The 17386-nt window shown below is 37.5% G+C and overlaps 1 protein-coding gene across 3 annotated transcripts in view; it reads left to right on the top strand.

The window, feature by feature from the left end:
• Positions 1 to 17386, top strand: part of PRKG1 (protein kinase cGMP-dependent 1) — a 1392774-nt gene that overhangs the window by 497846 nt on the left and 877542 nt on the right. For 2 of the 3 annotated variants that reach the window (XM_004020002.6, XM_015103265.4), the window contains exon 3: positions 10957 to 11070. In XM_004020002.6, the coding sequence (XP_004020051.3) occupies positions 10957 to 11070 (114 nt within the window). Of the gene's footprint in view, positions 1 to 2179; positions 2259 to 10956; positions 11071 to 17386 lie in introns of those variants that run through there. The other variant, XM_042238622.1, reaches the window with a different exon arrangement.

The following is a 17386-nucleotide window of genomic DNA, read 5'->3' as shown; positions in this document are numbered from 1 at the left end:
AGAATTTAATAAACATTTTTGATTCATTAATGCATGTGTATTTTTTAACACATTAAATAATACCTAACAATGTATCTATCAACTGCCATGAGTTTGAGTGGAAAGTATAGTTTTTAAGATTTCTGAAACAGCTATTATATAAAATATAACTTTTATTTGTGACAAAGTCACAAGAACTGTTAATGCTTGTATGGCCTATTACTATGGAAATGCTTCATTTTTACAGAGGTCAGTAAAAGCAAAGATTATACACACACACACACACACACACACACGTGCATATATATATTCAGTTCAGTTCAGTCACTCAGTCATGTCCGACTCTTTGCAACCCCATGAACTGCAGCATGCCAGGCCTCCCTGTACATCATCAATATTAGGTTTATATATATATATGTGTGGGTATATATACATATATATATATATTTATGTGTGTATATCTATATATATAGAAATATATATATATTTCTATATGCATAGATATAGATATAATCTATTAGGTTAAGAACTTTTGAGCTGGACCATGAAGTTTGATTAAAGAGACTGACAAAGACAAAGATTCAGTGTCAGATTTATTTAGGAAAGGTCCTAGTTTGTGGGAAGACTAGATATACAGCACCAGGAATTTGATTTTTGACTCTATAAAAACTACTGTAAATTTCATAGCAGAGGGATATTTTATGAGAAGAGTATCAAGGAAAATGATTCTAATATCTTTGCTGGTTTGTTTGGTGGCAAAGAATCCAGAAAAGGAGCTCTATGTTAGTTGTGGACAAAGGCTTAGGAAAGGCTTCTAGTTATGGAATAAATATAATTGAGTAGATTAAGTGTGCTGACAGTAAGAAGGATGTATAGTCATTGATCTCATGACTGAATGATGATTTTGGTGGTGTTAATCATTCAATGAAGTTGGGAAGGGATTGACGGTAATTTGGGAAGGAAAATGAGGTCATGCTTGATGCAAAATGTTGGTGTGAGTGTCCTAAAGGGAGTAGGAGAAAGGCTGTTTGAAAAATAATGGAGGTCAAATCATCTGAATGTTCAACATTCTCAAGGGGCAATACGATCCTATATATGGCATTAATGGTTAGTCTTAAAACTGAGCCATTACTATGTGCCTGTGGTAAGTCCTTGTTATTTTATAATTTACATTCCATATGATTTACTAATTTAAGATATTCAGTGGCTTTTATTAATAGTATTTTTATAATGTGTGCATCCATCACCAGAGCCAAATTTAGAACATTTTCATTATTGTAAAACAAATGTTGTAACCCCTACACCATCATACCACAGTCCTTCATCTCTCCCAGCCATTAGCAACTAGTCATCCACGTTCAGTTCCCCGTGAATTTGCCTATTCTGGACATGAAGTATAAATGGAACCAGACTTGGGTCTACTCATCTACAGCACCATAAAGCCAGGTTGTGGCAAAGGAAAGCACGATGTTTATTACCAGGCAAAAAGCAAGAAGAATGGGCAGCTAATGGGTGAAAGACCCAACTCCCTGGTGGCAACATTTGGGATGAGGGATGCAGGGTGCATGGCTTTCTTCTAGTTCCAGTCAGTCTAGGGTCTCTGTCCTCCTGATCAGCATCTTCCACCTAGGTAAGGGTCTTAGTTTCTGCACGACAGCTCAAAGGTATACAGTAGATTGTTACATATATCCTTTGAGGGAGCTAGGACTCTGCTTAGCGCTGAACTGTTGCTTAAGTTCTCATTACTTTTATTGTTTGACTGCTTTTCCTTTGTTTCTTCATTCCCTTGCTTTCCTAATTAACTGCTTGAGTTTACTCTTTTGGAAACTAGGAGAAATGGAAAACATAGAGCGGCTTTTGTACTTAGGAGGGCCCCACAGGGTCCTGCTTGGTTTCAGTTATATGTGGTCCTAATCACTTGCTTCTCTCAGTTAGCATGCTTTCGAGGTTGATCCATATTGTAGCCTGAGTCCGTACTTCATTCTTTACTATGGCTTGACAGAATTCCGCATTTTGTTTACCTATGTATCAACTGATAAAACTCTCTTACTGCAAGACTTGAATTTGCCATTTCCCCTGACTGCCATCTAGAGGGGTGTTCAGCAGTTTTATTCCACCTTCAGTTTAACTCGTTAAAATATTATCCTGGTTTCAGCTTATTTTGTTCTCAGTGATACACAAGGACAAAGTTCATTTTCTTTGTGTTGGGAATAACTTTCAAGCCAAATCTTCTCATTCCTAACCTGTTCCAGGCCATTTGAACAACTGCTTTTGAGAGAGTAAGTTCTTTTATTTTTCATTTTTTAATACCTGTTCAGAGTATTTTTCAGGCTGTGTGGTTCTCCTTTGTTTTTTGTCTGCTTTTTAAAAATGTGAAGATAGGCGAGTGCTTGCTGTATGCTCTAGAGAATCATAATTACTTTAAAGGGGGTAGAAATACAAATGTCACATCAAGGGTAATCTAAGCTATGAAATAAAAATTTGGATTGTGAGAAATGTATTGTTCTGCTGGGTAAAGTAAGTTACAGTACAAAAATACTTTTACCAAGTAGAGTGGGAGGTTGATGCTTTTTTTTATTACAGTTGATACTTTAGCAAGCATAAATTAATCCAAGTAAAAGTTGTAATTGTCCCTCTCATATCTGTGGTTTTGGGTGAAGAAGAAATGGATAGCTTTATTGCTTTGCCCAGCAAAGGGGGAGACAGCAGGTTCCTGCCCTTGAAAACTGTGTGTTCAAGCCCAGAAGGATTTCTTAAGGAGTTTATAGCAGTGGTTCAGGGGCAGAGTTGTTGATCAGATTAGGTGTGTGCAGGGTTTGCACTCCTTTATTCTGGTCTCAGATAATTTCTTGACGAGCTCTCTGGTGCCTTTAGTCTGGTCTCAGGTGGTCTTGGAATGAAAAATGCTAACTCTGCTTGTTGGAGGGTTTAGTTTGTAAAGAACACAAAGATATTGTTATGTGTATCTTTGAGGTGGAACCAGGACTCTGCCCCAAGGCTACACTATTGTTTCTTGACTGTTCTTGTCTCTGCATCTACTCCCTTCCCTGATTAATTCCTCACACCTGCCCTTTGGGAATCAGGGAAGGTCATGGAGGCTGGAATCCTACAAACAAGAAATGAGGTTCATGGAAAGGCTTCTATGCCCAGCAGCCCCACAGATTCCTGCTCCATGTCGATAGTACTGAAGTTTTCACTATTGAAAAATGTCCACATCTAAGTGGACCCATGCAGTTCAAACCTGAATTGCTCAAGGGTCAGCTGTACTGTTTTTCCTTCTTCTGGACTCCATAGGCAGTATAAAACAAAATCCTCAGGCTTCCCTGAAGCATGATCACCCCAGTGGTCAGTTTCACTAACACTCCCATTTATTCACTCATGAGAATTTTCTAATCTATTTACAGCCAGTCACTGCAGGATTAAATGACTGGCCCTTCAATTAGTTTAGTGGATACTAATATGTGTAGAGAGCTTGATCACACACCAAACTCTGACATAAATTTCACGTATTAATTCTGTGAAGCAGGTAGCTGTTCCCATTGCCCTGGTGTAGAAACTGAATGTCTAAAGGTCTGACATGTCAAGAGCAGTGAGAACCAGAATATTAGTTTAGAAGCTGTGATTTCAGAATTCTTTTCCTGCCTCCTAAGAGCCATTAAAAGGTAGTAGGTGAACTTAGATAAAGGAGACATAATCTCTGATTGAAGCAACACCATTCTGGTCACTGCATTCTTTTCTAACCTTCCTAGCCTTAGGTGAAATTGGATTAAGCACCCATTTCACATCCTGTGAAAAGACTGGTGTCCTCCCCTCAAATATCTGCCAATTTCTGAGTCCTTAGTTTCTTATAATTACACAATTTACATAGATACTGTAGGGTTTCCTGCTTTCCAGCTCCCCATTATCACTCATTCTTCATTTCCTTGCTTTTCTGTTTATTGATGTATCCAAGCAGTGGATCTTTCCTCAAGCTTTTATCTTCCTCCAAGGCCTTTACACAGGAAATTAGTGTGAAGCAGATTAATTTGGAGAGAAATGTAGGACATTAATTCTGGCAACAACTAACTGAATATTGTACATTAGACATCCCTCCTACTAAAAATCTTGAAGCCTCTCTCAACATGAAGCTTTCCTGCCTGCCCCTTTCTCTGAAATCTCCAGTTTCTTGCTCATGTTTTTCTTTTTATTGCTTCTGCTCATCTATCACTCTTCTCCTTTCCACTCCTGAATCTTATGAACCAAAACCTTGAACCCTGCTTCTTTTTTCCTTAAAACAGCTTATCAAAGTATTTTTTCTTTAAAAAGAAGTACAGTTTCCTCAAGAACTATTTTTTAACCTATGTATTTTTATCTTGGCACATGCATTATCTAATTATCAAAACCTATTAAGTTCAATTATACCAAATTTTTAGTGAGATAATTGACACATTAGAGAGTTAAATAACTTATCCCAGATCTTTCAACCATTCAGCAGTAGAGTTAGAACCTGATGGTCTCAAGTGTGCCTGGAAAAATGCTGATGTCACTCTAACATCAGCAGGATACTCTTGTAAGTCTTGCTTCAAAAATTTTTATAATCATTTCTATTTCAGGTGACATCTGCTGGGGAAAATAAGTCAGTAAAGTAGCTTTGCATGTTTATTCTAATTCTATTCTAATAGCGACATGGATTACTTAAATATTGCAACCTGGTGCTAGCCTTTTTTTAGCTTGCAATTTATATCTGGTAGAGATTCCTTTTTTAAGCGGAAGTCAAAATTGTCCCTTTAAAGGTAGAGCATTTTATACACATGTGGACATAGTTCATTTCAGAGTTTCTTAACGTTGGCACTGCTTGCATTCTTGCACTGAATAATGCTTGCTTGTAGGGGCTGACATGTGTATTGGAGAATGTTGAGTGATGTTCCTCTACTCTCTAGATGCCAGAAGAACCTCCTTAGTTCCAAAACTTTCATAGAACCAAACAAGTATCTCCAGATGTTTCCAAATAGCCTCTAGGGTTAAAAGTGACCCCATTTGAGAACCATGGTGTTAGGTCCAAAAGTCTCCCCAACTGAATACGATTACATAAGAAACACGGAAATCATAACGATGCGTCCGCATAGGTCTGACACTGATCATAGTGTTTGTCACGTGCTAAAGGAACTACAGACATGGCCATTCATCGGTTAGACTAATGAGGTGCTCATGTATCATGGAAGTAATAGAACAAAAATACATTGTGAATGACAAGAATGGAGCTTAATAAACTTGAGGCCATCACATTATCTATTCAACTCTTGTTATTCAGGGAATGTTTAGACTACTTCCTATGTCTTCCCTATGTGTGAATATCTCTGATCTGTCCTGTCTTTGGTTTTCTTCATCACTAGAAGTCGAATTAGTCCACTGATATTTATCTAGTGCCTTTGGAGTACTTTAAAGTGCTAGGATTTCTAAACATAAGATGTAGAAAGATTATGGAATCATCATGCTTGTCTTGTGAAGTCTTTCCAGAGTTCTGTTCATGTCTGGTCAATGGCTGAGTCATCTACAGTAGATTTAGTCAATTCTTACTCCTTCAATATCTCTAAGGACAGAAATGTTGTAATGTAATTTGTTCATTCCAGACTTTCATTCCGCTGGTTCAGATGATTTTCTGTATCCGGCTTGGTTAAATTTCATTCCCTTTCCTCCCGTAGCTTTCCTTTGTGGATAAGCGCATATGCCCTAAGACTTCATAAAAAGTGAAAGTGGAAAGTTGCATCCAACTCATTGTGACCACATATTCTATACAGACCATGGAATTCTCCAGGCCAGAATACTGGAGTGGGTGCCCGTTCCCTTCTCCAAGGGATCTTCCCAACCCCCATCTCCTACATTGCAGGCAGATTCTTTACCAGCTGAGCCACAGGGAAGCCCAAGACCTCAGAGTTAGAAGCCAAAACAAAAATGAGTTTCACGTTTATTAATGTCATGTTAACCTCTCTCTCTTCTTCCTTTTAGTTCCCATAAGTGAGATTTTTAGTTCTAGATACATCACTTATGTTTTTGATTCTCTGATTGTTAAGTACACCGGTTTTGATTTTATTTCATATTCAATATGAATTACAATCAATTGTAATTTAGTGTAATGAAAAATTGGATCTAATGTATTTATAGCAGTCATGACCAGAAGGGAAATCAGATTTTCCTAATTGAAAGAGAAAACAGAGGTCTTCACTCATGTAGCTTCAACCTCGACTAGCCTCTTATACCTCAGACTAAGTTTCATTCCATTTGGATGACTAGTACTTTTGTGCTTCTAGTAAGAATCTCTATGATTATGTAAGAAAAGTGACTCCTGTGAATGGGAAGCTTGGCCCCATGTAAAGCATCATAAGGATGTGATGGTTACAGAAACTGTGAAAACACAGATAGTTTAGGGAAGAAGTCACTTCTGTTTAGCTCTTTCTCTCACTTTCTCTTATCTTTAATCTCTAATGTGTGTGCATGCTAAGTGGCTTCAGTCCTGTCCAACTCTCTGAGACCCTATGGACCGTAGCTCACCAGGCTTCTCTGTCCATGGGATTCTCCAGGCAAAATACTGGCGTTGGGCTTCCGTTCCTTCTCCAGGGGATCTTCTTGACCCGGGGATGGAACCTTCGTCTCTTTTGTCTCCTGGGAAGCCCAATCTTTAATAAGATACTGGTAAACTAAAAACCAACAAACAAAAACTAAAGTAAACTCACCTAATAGTAAATACTAAAACAGGGCAATTTTTCACAATCTTTTGTTAAATTTCCAAACAATGATTTCCAATCCAAATTAACACCTCATCAAAAGAACAGGAGCTTAGGTCCAGAGAGACCATATCCTTTTGGACTTGGAATCAAGCTTAAACAGAAAACTGATAAGGTGCTGACCCACTGCCCTTCTTTAATTTGAGAATAAATTACCATCTAATAGTGAGACTGTCTTTTTCCTTCTTGCTGCTGCTACTGCTGCTGCTAAGTCACTTCAGTCGTGCCCGACTCTGTACGACCCCATAGACGGCAGCCCACCAGGCTCCCCCGTCCCTGGGATTCTGCAGGCAAGAACACTGGAGTGGGGTGCCATTGCCTTCTCCAATGCATGAAAGTGAAAAGTGAAAGTGAAGTCGCTCAGTCGTGTCTGACTCCTAGCGACCCCATGGACTGCAGCCTACCAGGCTCCTCCGTCCATGGGATTTTCCAGGCAAGAGTACTGGAGTGGGGTGCCATTGCCTTCTCCATTTATACTGACTTAAAGAAGACATATGTAAATAACTGACAAGACGTATTCTTAAGGAAGATTATCTAAGACTATCATCTGCCCCTAGAAAGGAGAAGGCTTTTTCCCTTTAGTTAGCCCATAGTAGCCTTAAGGAGTTCTACTTTCTTCCACAAGTGACCGCACTCCTAACCTAAAATGACAAGGCAAGTTCAATATAGTAGTATTCTTAATGCATCGAGGAAGCAGAGAGTAAGTTCTAAACATTCTCATCACAAGGGGCAAAAAAAACCCAACAACTGTATTTGTGAGATGACATATGTTAACTAAACTTATGGTAGTAATCTTCTCATAACATATGCATATCTTCTCCTAGAGAAAATATACCCATGCTGATCACAGCACCGCTCAGCCATCTCAATGTTAAATGTTCCTATTGAATATATTAGCCATAGAAACCCTCATGAGAGAATACATAATGTAAAAATTGTGTTCTCAAACCTACACCATCATAAAAGTATTAGACAACGAAGGAGATGGAAGATCTTGTCTAGATGGGACCTTTGATAGAACAACTGTCTCCCTTTAATGACCAATCAAGCTGTCCTGCATGTTCCAACCAAGATTATTAGAACTCAGCACAGAGTATTCATAATTAGCTTATTGCCAACCATTCTGTCTCAGCCTGCCAGTAATAAATCTCTAAACTGATCGGCCTTATTTGTGAAAGTCCTTATGGCCCCAAACTACAGATTAGTTTAAAAAAAATGCCAATAAAGTCGGGAGACTCTGGGTCTTCTTGTAAATTCAATACCTTCTTTTATTTATAGAAACTACTGATTCTTATTTAAAAAAAAAAAAAAAAAGGAAGTATGGGCTTTCCAGGTGGTGCTAGTGGTAAAGAACCTGCCTGCCAATGCAGGAGACATAAGAGATGAGAGTTTGATCCTTGGGTCAGGAAGATCCCCTGGAGGAGGGCATGGCAACCCACCGCAGTATTTTTGCCTGGAGAGTTCCATGTACAGAAGAGTTTGGTGGACTACAGTCCATGGGGTCATAAAGAGTTGGACACAACTGAGCGACTTAGCAGCAGCATGGATTCTTCATTATGGATCTGTTATTACTGACCATCTCCCCGAAGTGGTACATAAATTGTGGTGCCAAAAAGCAAGAGGTAGGTTAATTATTGTTCAGTGTGGCAAAATTTAGGACTTTTGACTCAGCCCATTTTACATCGTAAATGAGCATGTGGTACCTGAAGTAAAATAAAAAGTACACTCAAGTTGCTGTGATAAAGCTTTCAACTGTTCGTGCAGGAGTGATATCAAGAGTCAAGTGAAACTATAAAGAACCATCAAGGCTTTCTTTAATCCAATATTCTAACACCTCTCACACAAACAACTTTAACAGTTTAGCAGAGTTCAGATAAAAATAACTTGAATGTTTCTTCATTTTTCTTTCCTGGTAGAGATAGGGCATAGTAAAAACAATAGCAATATAGTATCACATTTAAAAAAAGGAATAAAAAGAACAAGTAAAGAAGATACAGATTAACTACATTTTGGATTATTTTTAGTACCTCAAGTAACAGTCCTCATAGCCTCTAGACATTGTTGAGTTTAGCCAGGGAAAATAATGGAAAAAGTTTAGACCACTATTAGGAGCTTTTTGTTTTTATTTATTTTTATTAGAGTATAATTGCTTTACAGTGTTGCATTAGTTTCTGCGGACTATCATTAATTATCATTGTGAAGTGACTCACAGTGATGATCTGAGGTAGTTTCATTAAAATGTATTCTTAAAGTTAATATCAAATTATAAGCATAGAAAAACCTCCATACTGGGCCATTTATTGAGGGCTGTAAGCCTCTGCATAAGCGTGCTAAGTATTCTGCCTATTTGACTTTTTCCTTATTTGTTTCCCCACATCTGTCCCCTCACAACCAAAACAGCCACATACAGGCCCACCTGCTTTCCATGCACCTGGACTCCATTTAAAAGAAATCTTGTTTTTAGACACAGAGGGGAAGAGAAAGGAATGTAAATGAAGAGGGTGGCTTCAAGATGAAGCTAAAGACTTTAAGGGAAGTTGATTAGGTCGACATTGGAACCATTCATTGTGTGTATGCAGTAAAATTTGACTATCTTATTTTTAATTTTTTTAAGTGACCCACTGAGTCTGTATAGGCTATACTTGGAATTCCTTTGTAAATGTATTGTTGCACGTGCCTGCTCGGTCATGTCTGACTCTCTGTGACCCTGTGGACTGTAGCCTGCCAAACTCCTCTCTCCACGGAATTTTCAGGCAAGAACATTGGAGTGGATTGCCATTTCCTACGCTATGTAAATGTATAATCACTTCTAGGTTTGCTTCATGGCTGGTGTGTGTGGCACATTGTATCAGTTATGAATTCAGCTTTTTAAAATTTTTAAATGTATAAGATTTTATCTCACGTATTTGAACAATTCTGATGCTGGGAGGGATTGGGGGCAGGAGGAGAAGGGGACGACAGAGGATGAGATGGCTGGATGGCATCACGGACTCGATGGACGTGAGTCTGAGTGAACTCCAGGAGTTGGTGATGGACAGGGAGGCCTGGCGAGCTGCGATTCATGGGGTCACAAAGCGTTGGACACGACTGAGTGACTGAACTGAACGGAACTGATGACTTCATAAATATATTATTTGTAGGTAAAACTGGGTAGATTTTTAAAAAGGAAGGAGTAAATGTAAAGCTAAAGCTCTAAAAAGTTAAATATTACAGGAAGCATATAGATTAAAGGGGGTAATTTATGGAGACAGTGTATGAAGCCCTGACGTTCAGACAAACTTGGTAGTGTTAATTCTTTTCAGTCTCTAGCCACTGCCAAGCATTAGGCTCCCCTTCTGCAGCCTGTGGCTAAGTAACTGGGAAGAGTAATAAAAGGGTGAGATAAAGTATAGGATAGACTGTGTTGCCTTGATATTTCTTCCCCCATTATATTAGGTGATGAAAGGTTTAGTGTGCATAGCTTTGAATTAAAATATCTATATATATATTTAAAATTTCCTTCATGAATAGCATTTCTTTACTTTCAGGCACCAATATATATCCACTGTACGCTGTTTCCTTAGCTTTTCCTCCTTTAGCGCTTCATTTTCCAAATCTTTTGTGGAACACCAACTGTCCCAGTGTCTCTTTCTTTCCCCTCAACCTTGATAATCAGTACTTTGGTTTCCTTACAGTCCATGTTGCAGGGCTGAGAAGCAGATAAAACAGTCTTGGCCAAGTTGGACAAGATGTTTAAAAATAAAAGATACTGTGAGCTGCAACTGAATAAAGCCCAAGGGTCAAAGTAATTTCCCTTTGCATAATAGCTGCCTTACTCAGATGAAAATTCGCAATATGAAGTGTGCTGTAGAAAACACACTCACTCAATTTTTCCTTGCAAATTCAAAATGACTTTAAAATTGGATTACGAGAGTTTTCTACTATCACATTTGGAATAATTTCACATTTTGACTTCTTTATTTCTATCCCTTTTTTTTTTTGGTGTTTTCTTGTAGTCTCCTTTCCAATCTTATCAATGATGAATTTAAGAAAAGATAATTTAGGACAAGATTTACATTTCTTGCATTGCATCTTGAGGATGATTTTGTTTTAGTTGGTAACTGCTTTGTATTTTTGAAAATGAGCCTGGCCCTCCTCTCTCCCATCTTAGAAATGCAACAAATGAAATAAAACACGAGGGAAAATCAAAATGATATGCTTTCCTTCTTCTTTTCAGATGGTAAGGTTGAAGTTACGAAAGAAGGCGTGAAGCTGTGCACCATGGGTCCCGGAAAAGTGTTTGGAGAGTTGGCTATTCTTTACAACTGTACCCGGACGGCGACCGTCAAAAGTAAGGCTATTGAAAAAAACAAACAAAAAAAAAAGCCTTTCAGTGTCTTCTTTCCTTTGATCTGTGAAGTGTTAGTTAATATGCCTCTTGATTTTCATCTTTATAATTTTATTAATCTAGCTTCTAATTATTGCTTAGCGATACATTTGATTTTTATCCTAAAGAGTAATTGTTAACATTGAGTTAAATTTTGTTGCTGACTTATTCAAAGAACCTTGAACTCATAAATTAGCGTTTATAAAATAGCACTCTATGAATTATAATTAAACCAGAGCAAGATGTTGCATTTTCTGCCTTAAAGTCTCAGAATCATATTTCAGTACATTTTATGTATCTGTCTATTTCGGGTTGCTTTCCCCACATAAACTTCACTTATTCATTCAGTGGTTTAGCAAAATTAAGAGGAGAAATGTCTTTCGTCTCATTCAAACCCTGAGTAAGATATCCTGAATTCTAGAATTGCGTCTGAGTATATTCTTGTCTTCAGCTGCTCATCAAGCTGTATATTATAACGTTTTTCTTTTCTACTGATTGAGCTTATTTTAAGTCAAGGCAATAAAGCAGCTTGTTTCCCTAATTTTACATGTATGTGTGTATATGATTTCTCTAGCAACTTTTATTGCTTGGCAGAAGCAGCTGCAATAGTTAGAAGGAAAAGAAGCTTGTTTTAAATATTCCTTCTTCCTGAGTACAGGATGCAATGAATGTGTAACAGACAGAGCTGGAAGCCAAAGCCGACAATGGAAGGTCCAGAGCATTTTCAGGCAGAAGTGTGTATTTAATGTTTGAAACGTTCTTCTGACATAGTATCCTGTGAATGATTGCAATCACGTTACTTTGACTAGGTTGTGTCATTAAAACAATCCCGTTGGCAAGATGACAATTAAATTGTTATTGTTAGTTTTATCTGAGCGTCACTGATGGTTTTGTATATTGCTCTTTTCCTCTCAGAAGTATGGCACATAACTGACAATATGACATGAAAACTTGGGTTGTAAAGAACTGAAGAATGCGTGGCCAGCTAGTCGCAAATTCTTACAGGTCTTGTTAGTGAATCACCTTTTTAGTCACTGAAATCGCTGCCACATCAGTGGCAACTGGGGCCCTTATAAAATCAGTCTTTCGTGACATTTTGATTCTTGATGTCTGAGAACACAGAACTCTTATGATTGATAGGCACTGCCATGTTTTTATTTCCTGTGATCATTTAATTATATGACTTAAAGAATAATGAAGCCCAGTGAACCATAACAGATTTTGCCAGAACTTAAACTCACTGGGAAAGTGTCTCAACTAGAGAAAAGAGCAGTGATGACTCCATTAGGTGAACAGATTTTGCTATCATGCTTCATTTTGATGAGAAATATATTGCCTTTAGGGCAAAAATGGGCCATGATAACACCTTTGGATTAAAATAAGCTTTCTCTGAATTGTGAATACTTTTTTCAGGTTTTAAAATACCTAACTGATAAAAAATATTTTTTATATGCTGCTCATTTAATCTAACTAAAACCTTCCAAAGGCAAACAACTGATAGTAAGATGGTGCTTAATCTTGTGAAATATTAAATTGTTATTAAAGAAATACTTTAAACGGAATAGAATATTTAAATGAATTATATAGCCCAAGAGATTTTTTTGTTAAGGTGATTGCTTGGCTTCATGAAAGTCGATTTTCTTATTAAGTTCTTATAAAATGCTGTTCATTTGTACTCGCCTCTGTTGTTCTCATGTTTGATGAATTTAAGTAGACATTATGCATCTGTTCAGCAACGAGGCGCTAGGTGTTGAATACAAACTATAATCCTCACTATTTTGGGGTAAGAATTTTATCTGTCATTAAAGGGAATGAGCAATGGCTCATGTTCTTTAATTCAGACTCTTATGTCTCATGTGTGTGAGTGTGTTTGTGTGTGTGTGTTCATCATGCCCCCTTAACGTGTGGAGGATGTATTGAGAAGAGTCTATGGTTAATCATGTGCAGATACATCTCTGCATTTATAGGTGCAGAGATTTTGTGCATGCCTAAGGGATGTTATCTATTAACCTCTGAATGTCGTGTGAGAATTATAAGGTGTGAATAAAGGTCATTTGTCATTTAGGACCTTTTGTGCCATCTTCTATACTGTCAAGGGAGATTGTCCTTACCAACTGGAGGCTTAAACACTATTTTAAATTTAAGTTATACTCTCAAGCTGATCACTTTATAACTCTAATTAGATTCCATTTTATTAGTTTTATCAAATGACCACAATCAGTGCTATCTTACTCTTTATATGTGATATATTTTTATTTTTATTTTTATTTTTTTTATTTTTTAAATTTTAAAATCTTTAATTCTTACATGCATTTGATATATTTTTAATGTCCTTATTTGTTTTTTCAGATCCACTTGTTTACCAGAATTCAAAATTATGTTATCTCTTATTTATATTTTTTGTAACCATTGTTTTGCCAGTGGTGACCATTTGGAGTAACTCTCAAAATTAATTCATCTACTTGGGTGCAGTAGTCTTTTAAGTCTGAGGAAGTTCCCCTTCCTATTTAATCACTTGTCTAGCCACACGTTTTTCCTTCTCACTTACCTGGCTTTTCCCTCACTTACCTCTTTTCCCCTATTATCACTTTCATGATTGGAAATGTTGATGATCTCTCTTTATCTTTCTCCCTAGATCGGCCTGAGAGCTGCCTAGGATTTTAGTGCATTTTTAATTGCACAGTCATCACAAACTTTAGGTGACATTCAAGAGCTCCTCAATGTACGGGAGTCTTCTTTTTCACGAGAATAACTTTTTGAAATTGTATCAGGCCTTGAATAAATTCCAGTGACTTCCTCTGCTAATGAATGTGACCCAAGCACCTGTGGGTTGGCGTTTCTTTTTTTAAAGTAGGATATGATTTTTTTTATATTGAAATATAATGAATGTATAACATTATATTAGTTTCAGATATACATGATTCAATATGTGAATATTCTGCGAAACAATCTCCGCAATACCCATCCAGTTAATATCCACCACCATGTATCATTACAAAATTTCTTTTCTTGTGATTAGAACTTTCGGGTTCTGCTTTGGTACCAGCTTTTAAATATGCAACACAGTATTAACTCTAGTTACTATGTGTCCATTATATCCTCAGGACTTATTTTAAAATTGGAAGTTTGTACCATTTGACCTCTTTGACTCATTCTACCCACCCTTCACTGCCGGATCCTCAGCCTCTGGCAGCCACCAATCTGTTCTCTGTATTTGAATTTTTTTTTTTTTTTCAAGATTCCACATATAAGTGGGATCATAATGGTGCTTGTCTTCCTCTGTCTGGCTTGTTTCACTTAGCATACTGCCCTCAGTGTTCATCCATGTTGTAGCCCGTGGCAGCATTTCCTCCTTCTTTATGACAGCAGTAGTGTTTATCTGTACACCTCATTTTCTTTCCCTATTCATCAGTGGATACACAGGTTATTTCTGTCTTGGCTGTTGTAAATGTTAGTAATGTGGATGTTACCATGTGGGTTCATATCTCTTTGGGTATTAGTGTTGTTTATTTCTTGAATAAATATCCAGAAGTGGAATTGCTGGACCAGAGAGTATTAAGAGTCTTCGTTTTGTGAGAACGTCCGTACTGTTCCCCATAATGGCTACAGTACTTGATGTTCCCACCAAAAATGGATGAGGTTTTCCTTTTCTCCACACCCTTGCCAGCACTTGTTTATTTCTTGTCTGTTTGAAAACAGTCATTCTAACAGGTGAGAGGTGATACCTCACTGTGATTTTGATTTTCATTTTCCTAATGAATAAGTGATGTTGCACGTCTGATCATGTGCCTTCTGGCTATCAGTATGTCTTTGGGAAATGTCTATTCAAATGCGCTGGCCACCTTCTAATCAAATTGTTTGTTTTATTTGTTGATATTGTGTTGTATGAGTTCTTTATATATTTTGGATATTCAGTTCAGCTCAGTCCAGTCACTCAGCTGTTTCCGACTCTTTGCGACCCCATGGACTGCAGCATACTTGGTTTCCCTATCTATCACCAACTCCCGGAGTTTACTCAAACTCATGTTCATAGCATCGGTGATGCCGTCCAACCATCTCATCCTCTCTCACCTCCTTTTCCTCCTACCCTCACTCTTTTCCAGTATCAGGTCTTTTCAAATGAGTCAGTTCTTTGCATCAGGTGGCCAAAGTATTGGAGTTTCAGCTGCAGCATCAGTCCTTCCAATGAGTATTCAGGACTGATACTTCAGGATGGACTGGTTGGATCTCCTTGCAGTCCAAGGGACTCTCAAGAGTCTTCTCCAACACCACAGTTCAAAAGCATCAATTTTTTGGCGCTCAGCTTTCTTTATAGTCCAACTTTCACATCCATATGTGACTACTGGAAAAACCATAGCTTTGACTGGATGGACCTTTGCTGGCAAAGTAATGTCTCTGCTTTTTAATATGCTGCCTAGGTTGGTCATAACATTAACTCATCAGATGCATGATTTGAAAGTAATTTCTTTCCCCATTCTGAAGGTTGTCTTTTCATTTTGTTGGCTTTCTTTACTCTGCAGACAGTTTTTAGTTTGTTATAGCGACACTTACTGGTCTTTGCTTCTGTTGCTTTTGCCTTTGGTGTTAAATCCAAAGAATCATCTCCCAGACTGATTTCACGGCGTTTACCACTTATGTTTCCTTGTAGGAGTTTTATGGTTTCAAGTCTTACTTTCATGTCTTTAATCCAAAATATGTATTTTATTAAAGCTACCAATTGACATATGCTCTAAATTATAAGATTGTTCATAGTAATCCAGCTAAAAGAACTATGGTAGTTTGAAGTAAGCTGTTCGTTTTTCACCTGGGAAAATTCTTCTGGGATTCTTCTGAGACTAAATAAAAGTATATCATTTGTTATTATGGTCATACCAGGAGGAAGATCTGATAGCACCAAGAAGAATATTTTTTTAGAACAAAACAAAAACCATAGTGATATGGGGGATGGGGTGGGAAATCCATATTACGTTACAGAAAATCTATACTAGTAATCTACTTTTATTTTATAAAACATTGATTCTTCCTCTGAGGAATGAGAATATACAAATATGTAAAAATAATATTGATAGCATCTAACAGATGCCTTGGATTATTCATGACTTGTGTGCATGTTAAGTCGCTTGAGTCTCTTTGTGACACTATGGACTGTAGCCTGCCAGGCTCCTCTGTCCAAAGTGTTCTCCAGGCAGGAATACTGGAGTGGGTTGCCATTTCCTCCTCCGGGGAATCTTCCCTACTCGTGGATCAAACCCTCACTTCTATGTCGCCTGTGTTGGCAGGTGAGTTCTTTACCATTAGTGCCACCTGGGAAGCCCATTCATGCCTTAAATAAGTTCAAGAGTCTTTTTTTTTTTTTAATTGTGATATGAAAATAGTCACTTTAATTGCATATATCCAATTACAAGCATTCCAGATACCATGGGTAGGGAAAAAATATCAGTTGTTATATTTGATTTCTATAACACCAAACAATGTTGTTTGAATTTCACATGTTTGTCTAAATATTTTAAGATGGTATAAACAAAGGAGCATTTTACCATCCATTTTCAAACTCCATGAAGGATAGGAATTTCTAATATATTCATTCAATACCCATGGCTTACTCAATTCCCATACCTAGAAGCATATCATTATCATGTTTTTCTAAGTGTCATTCCTGGCTGTGATTTCACCTTCTCTACCCTCACAGCTAAGGCAATAGCAATTTACACTCACCCTGGGCCTCTTACCCTGCGTCTATGCCCAAGGTTCTCTAAAATCACAAAAATGGAGATGTTACTGGAAACATAAGATGGATGAGGCACTTATTGAACAGTGAGGGAGATGAAGTAGTGTGTAGCCTGTTTGTACATTTGCATAAAACGTGCCTTATTTTTACCTGGGTTCTCACAGCCAGTTCTCACAACTACACAAGAACTTTTTGAGGTTTGAACCACATGCTCTTTGCTCAGACTTCAGTTGTACATGAATTTGTATTTTTGCCTGAAGGTGCTGTGCTGAATTGAAGCTTGTTCCTCTTACTTTGAGTGTTCCACTGAAAGTGCCTCAAACCTTAGCCAATATATAATTCACATAATTCATTCAAAGAGACTCCAATAAAAATCCAAGACTAAAAGTTCTCTCTTTGTAGGAAAACATCTTGGTACCAGATTAGGGTGATTACCAGATACGAGTTACCTGCAGAATGGCTTTGGGGGGTGTAAATGCTCTTTTGTGAATGGACTTGAGCAAAATATCTAAATAATTCTTTCTCCTTAGATTATTTATACAAGTATTTTAA

This window comes from Ovis aries, chromosome 22 (genome assembly GCF_016772045.2).
Source record: "Ovis aries strain OAR_USU_Benz2616 breed Rambouillet chromosome 22, ARS-UI_Ramb_v3.0, whole genome shotgun sequence".
Classification (NCBI taxonomy): Eukaryota; Metazoa; Chordata; class Mammalia; order Artiodactyla; family Bovidae; genus Ovis; species Ovis aries.
Note: the sequence above shows the minus strand (reverse complement) of the source record. Positions and strands in the feature narration are given on the sequence as shown.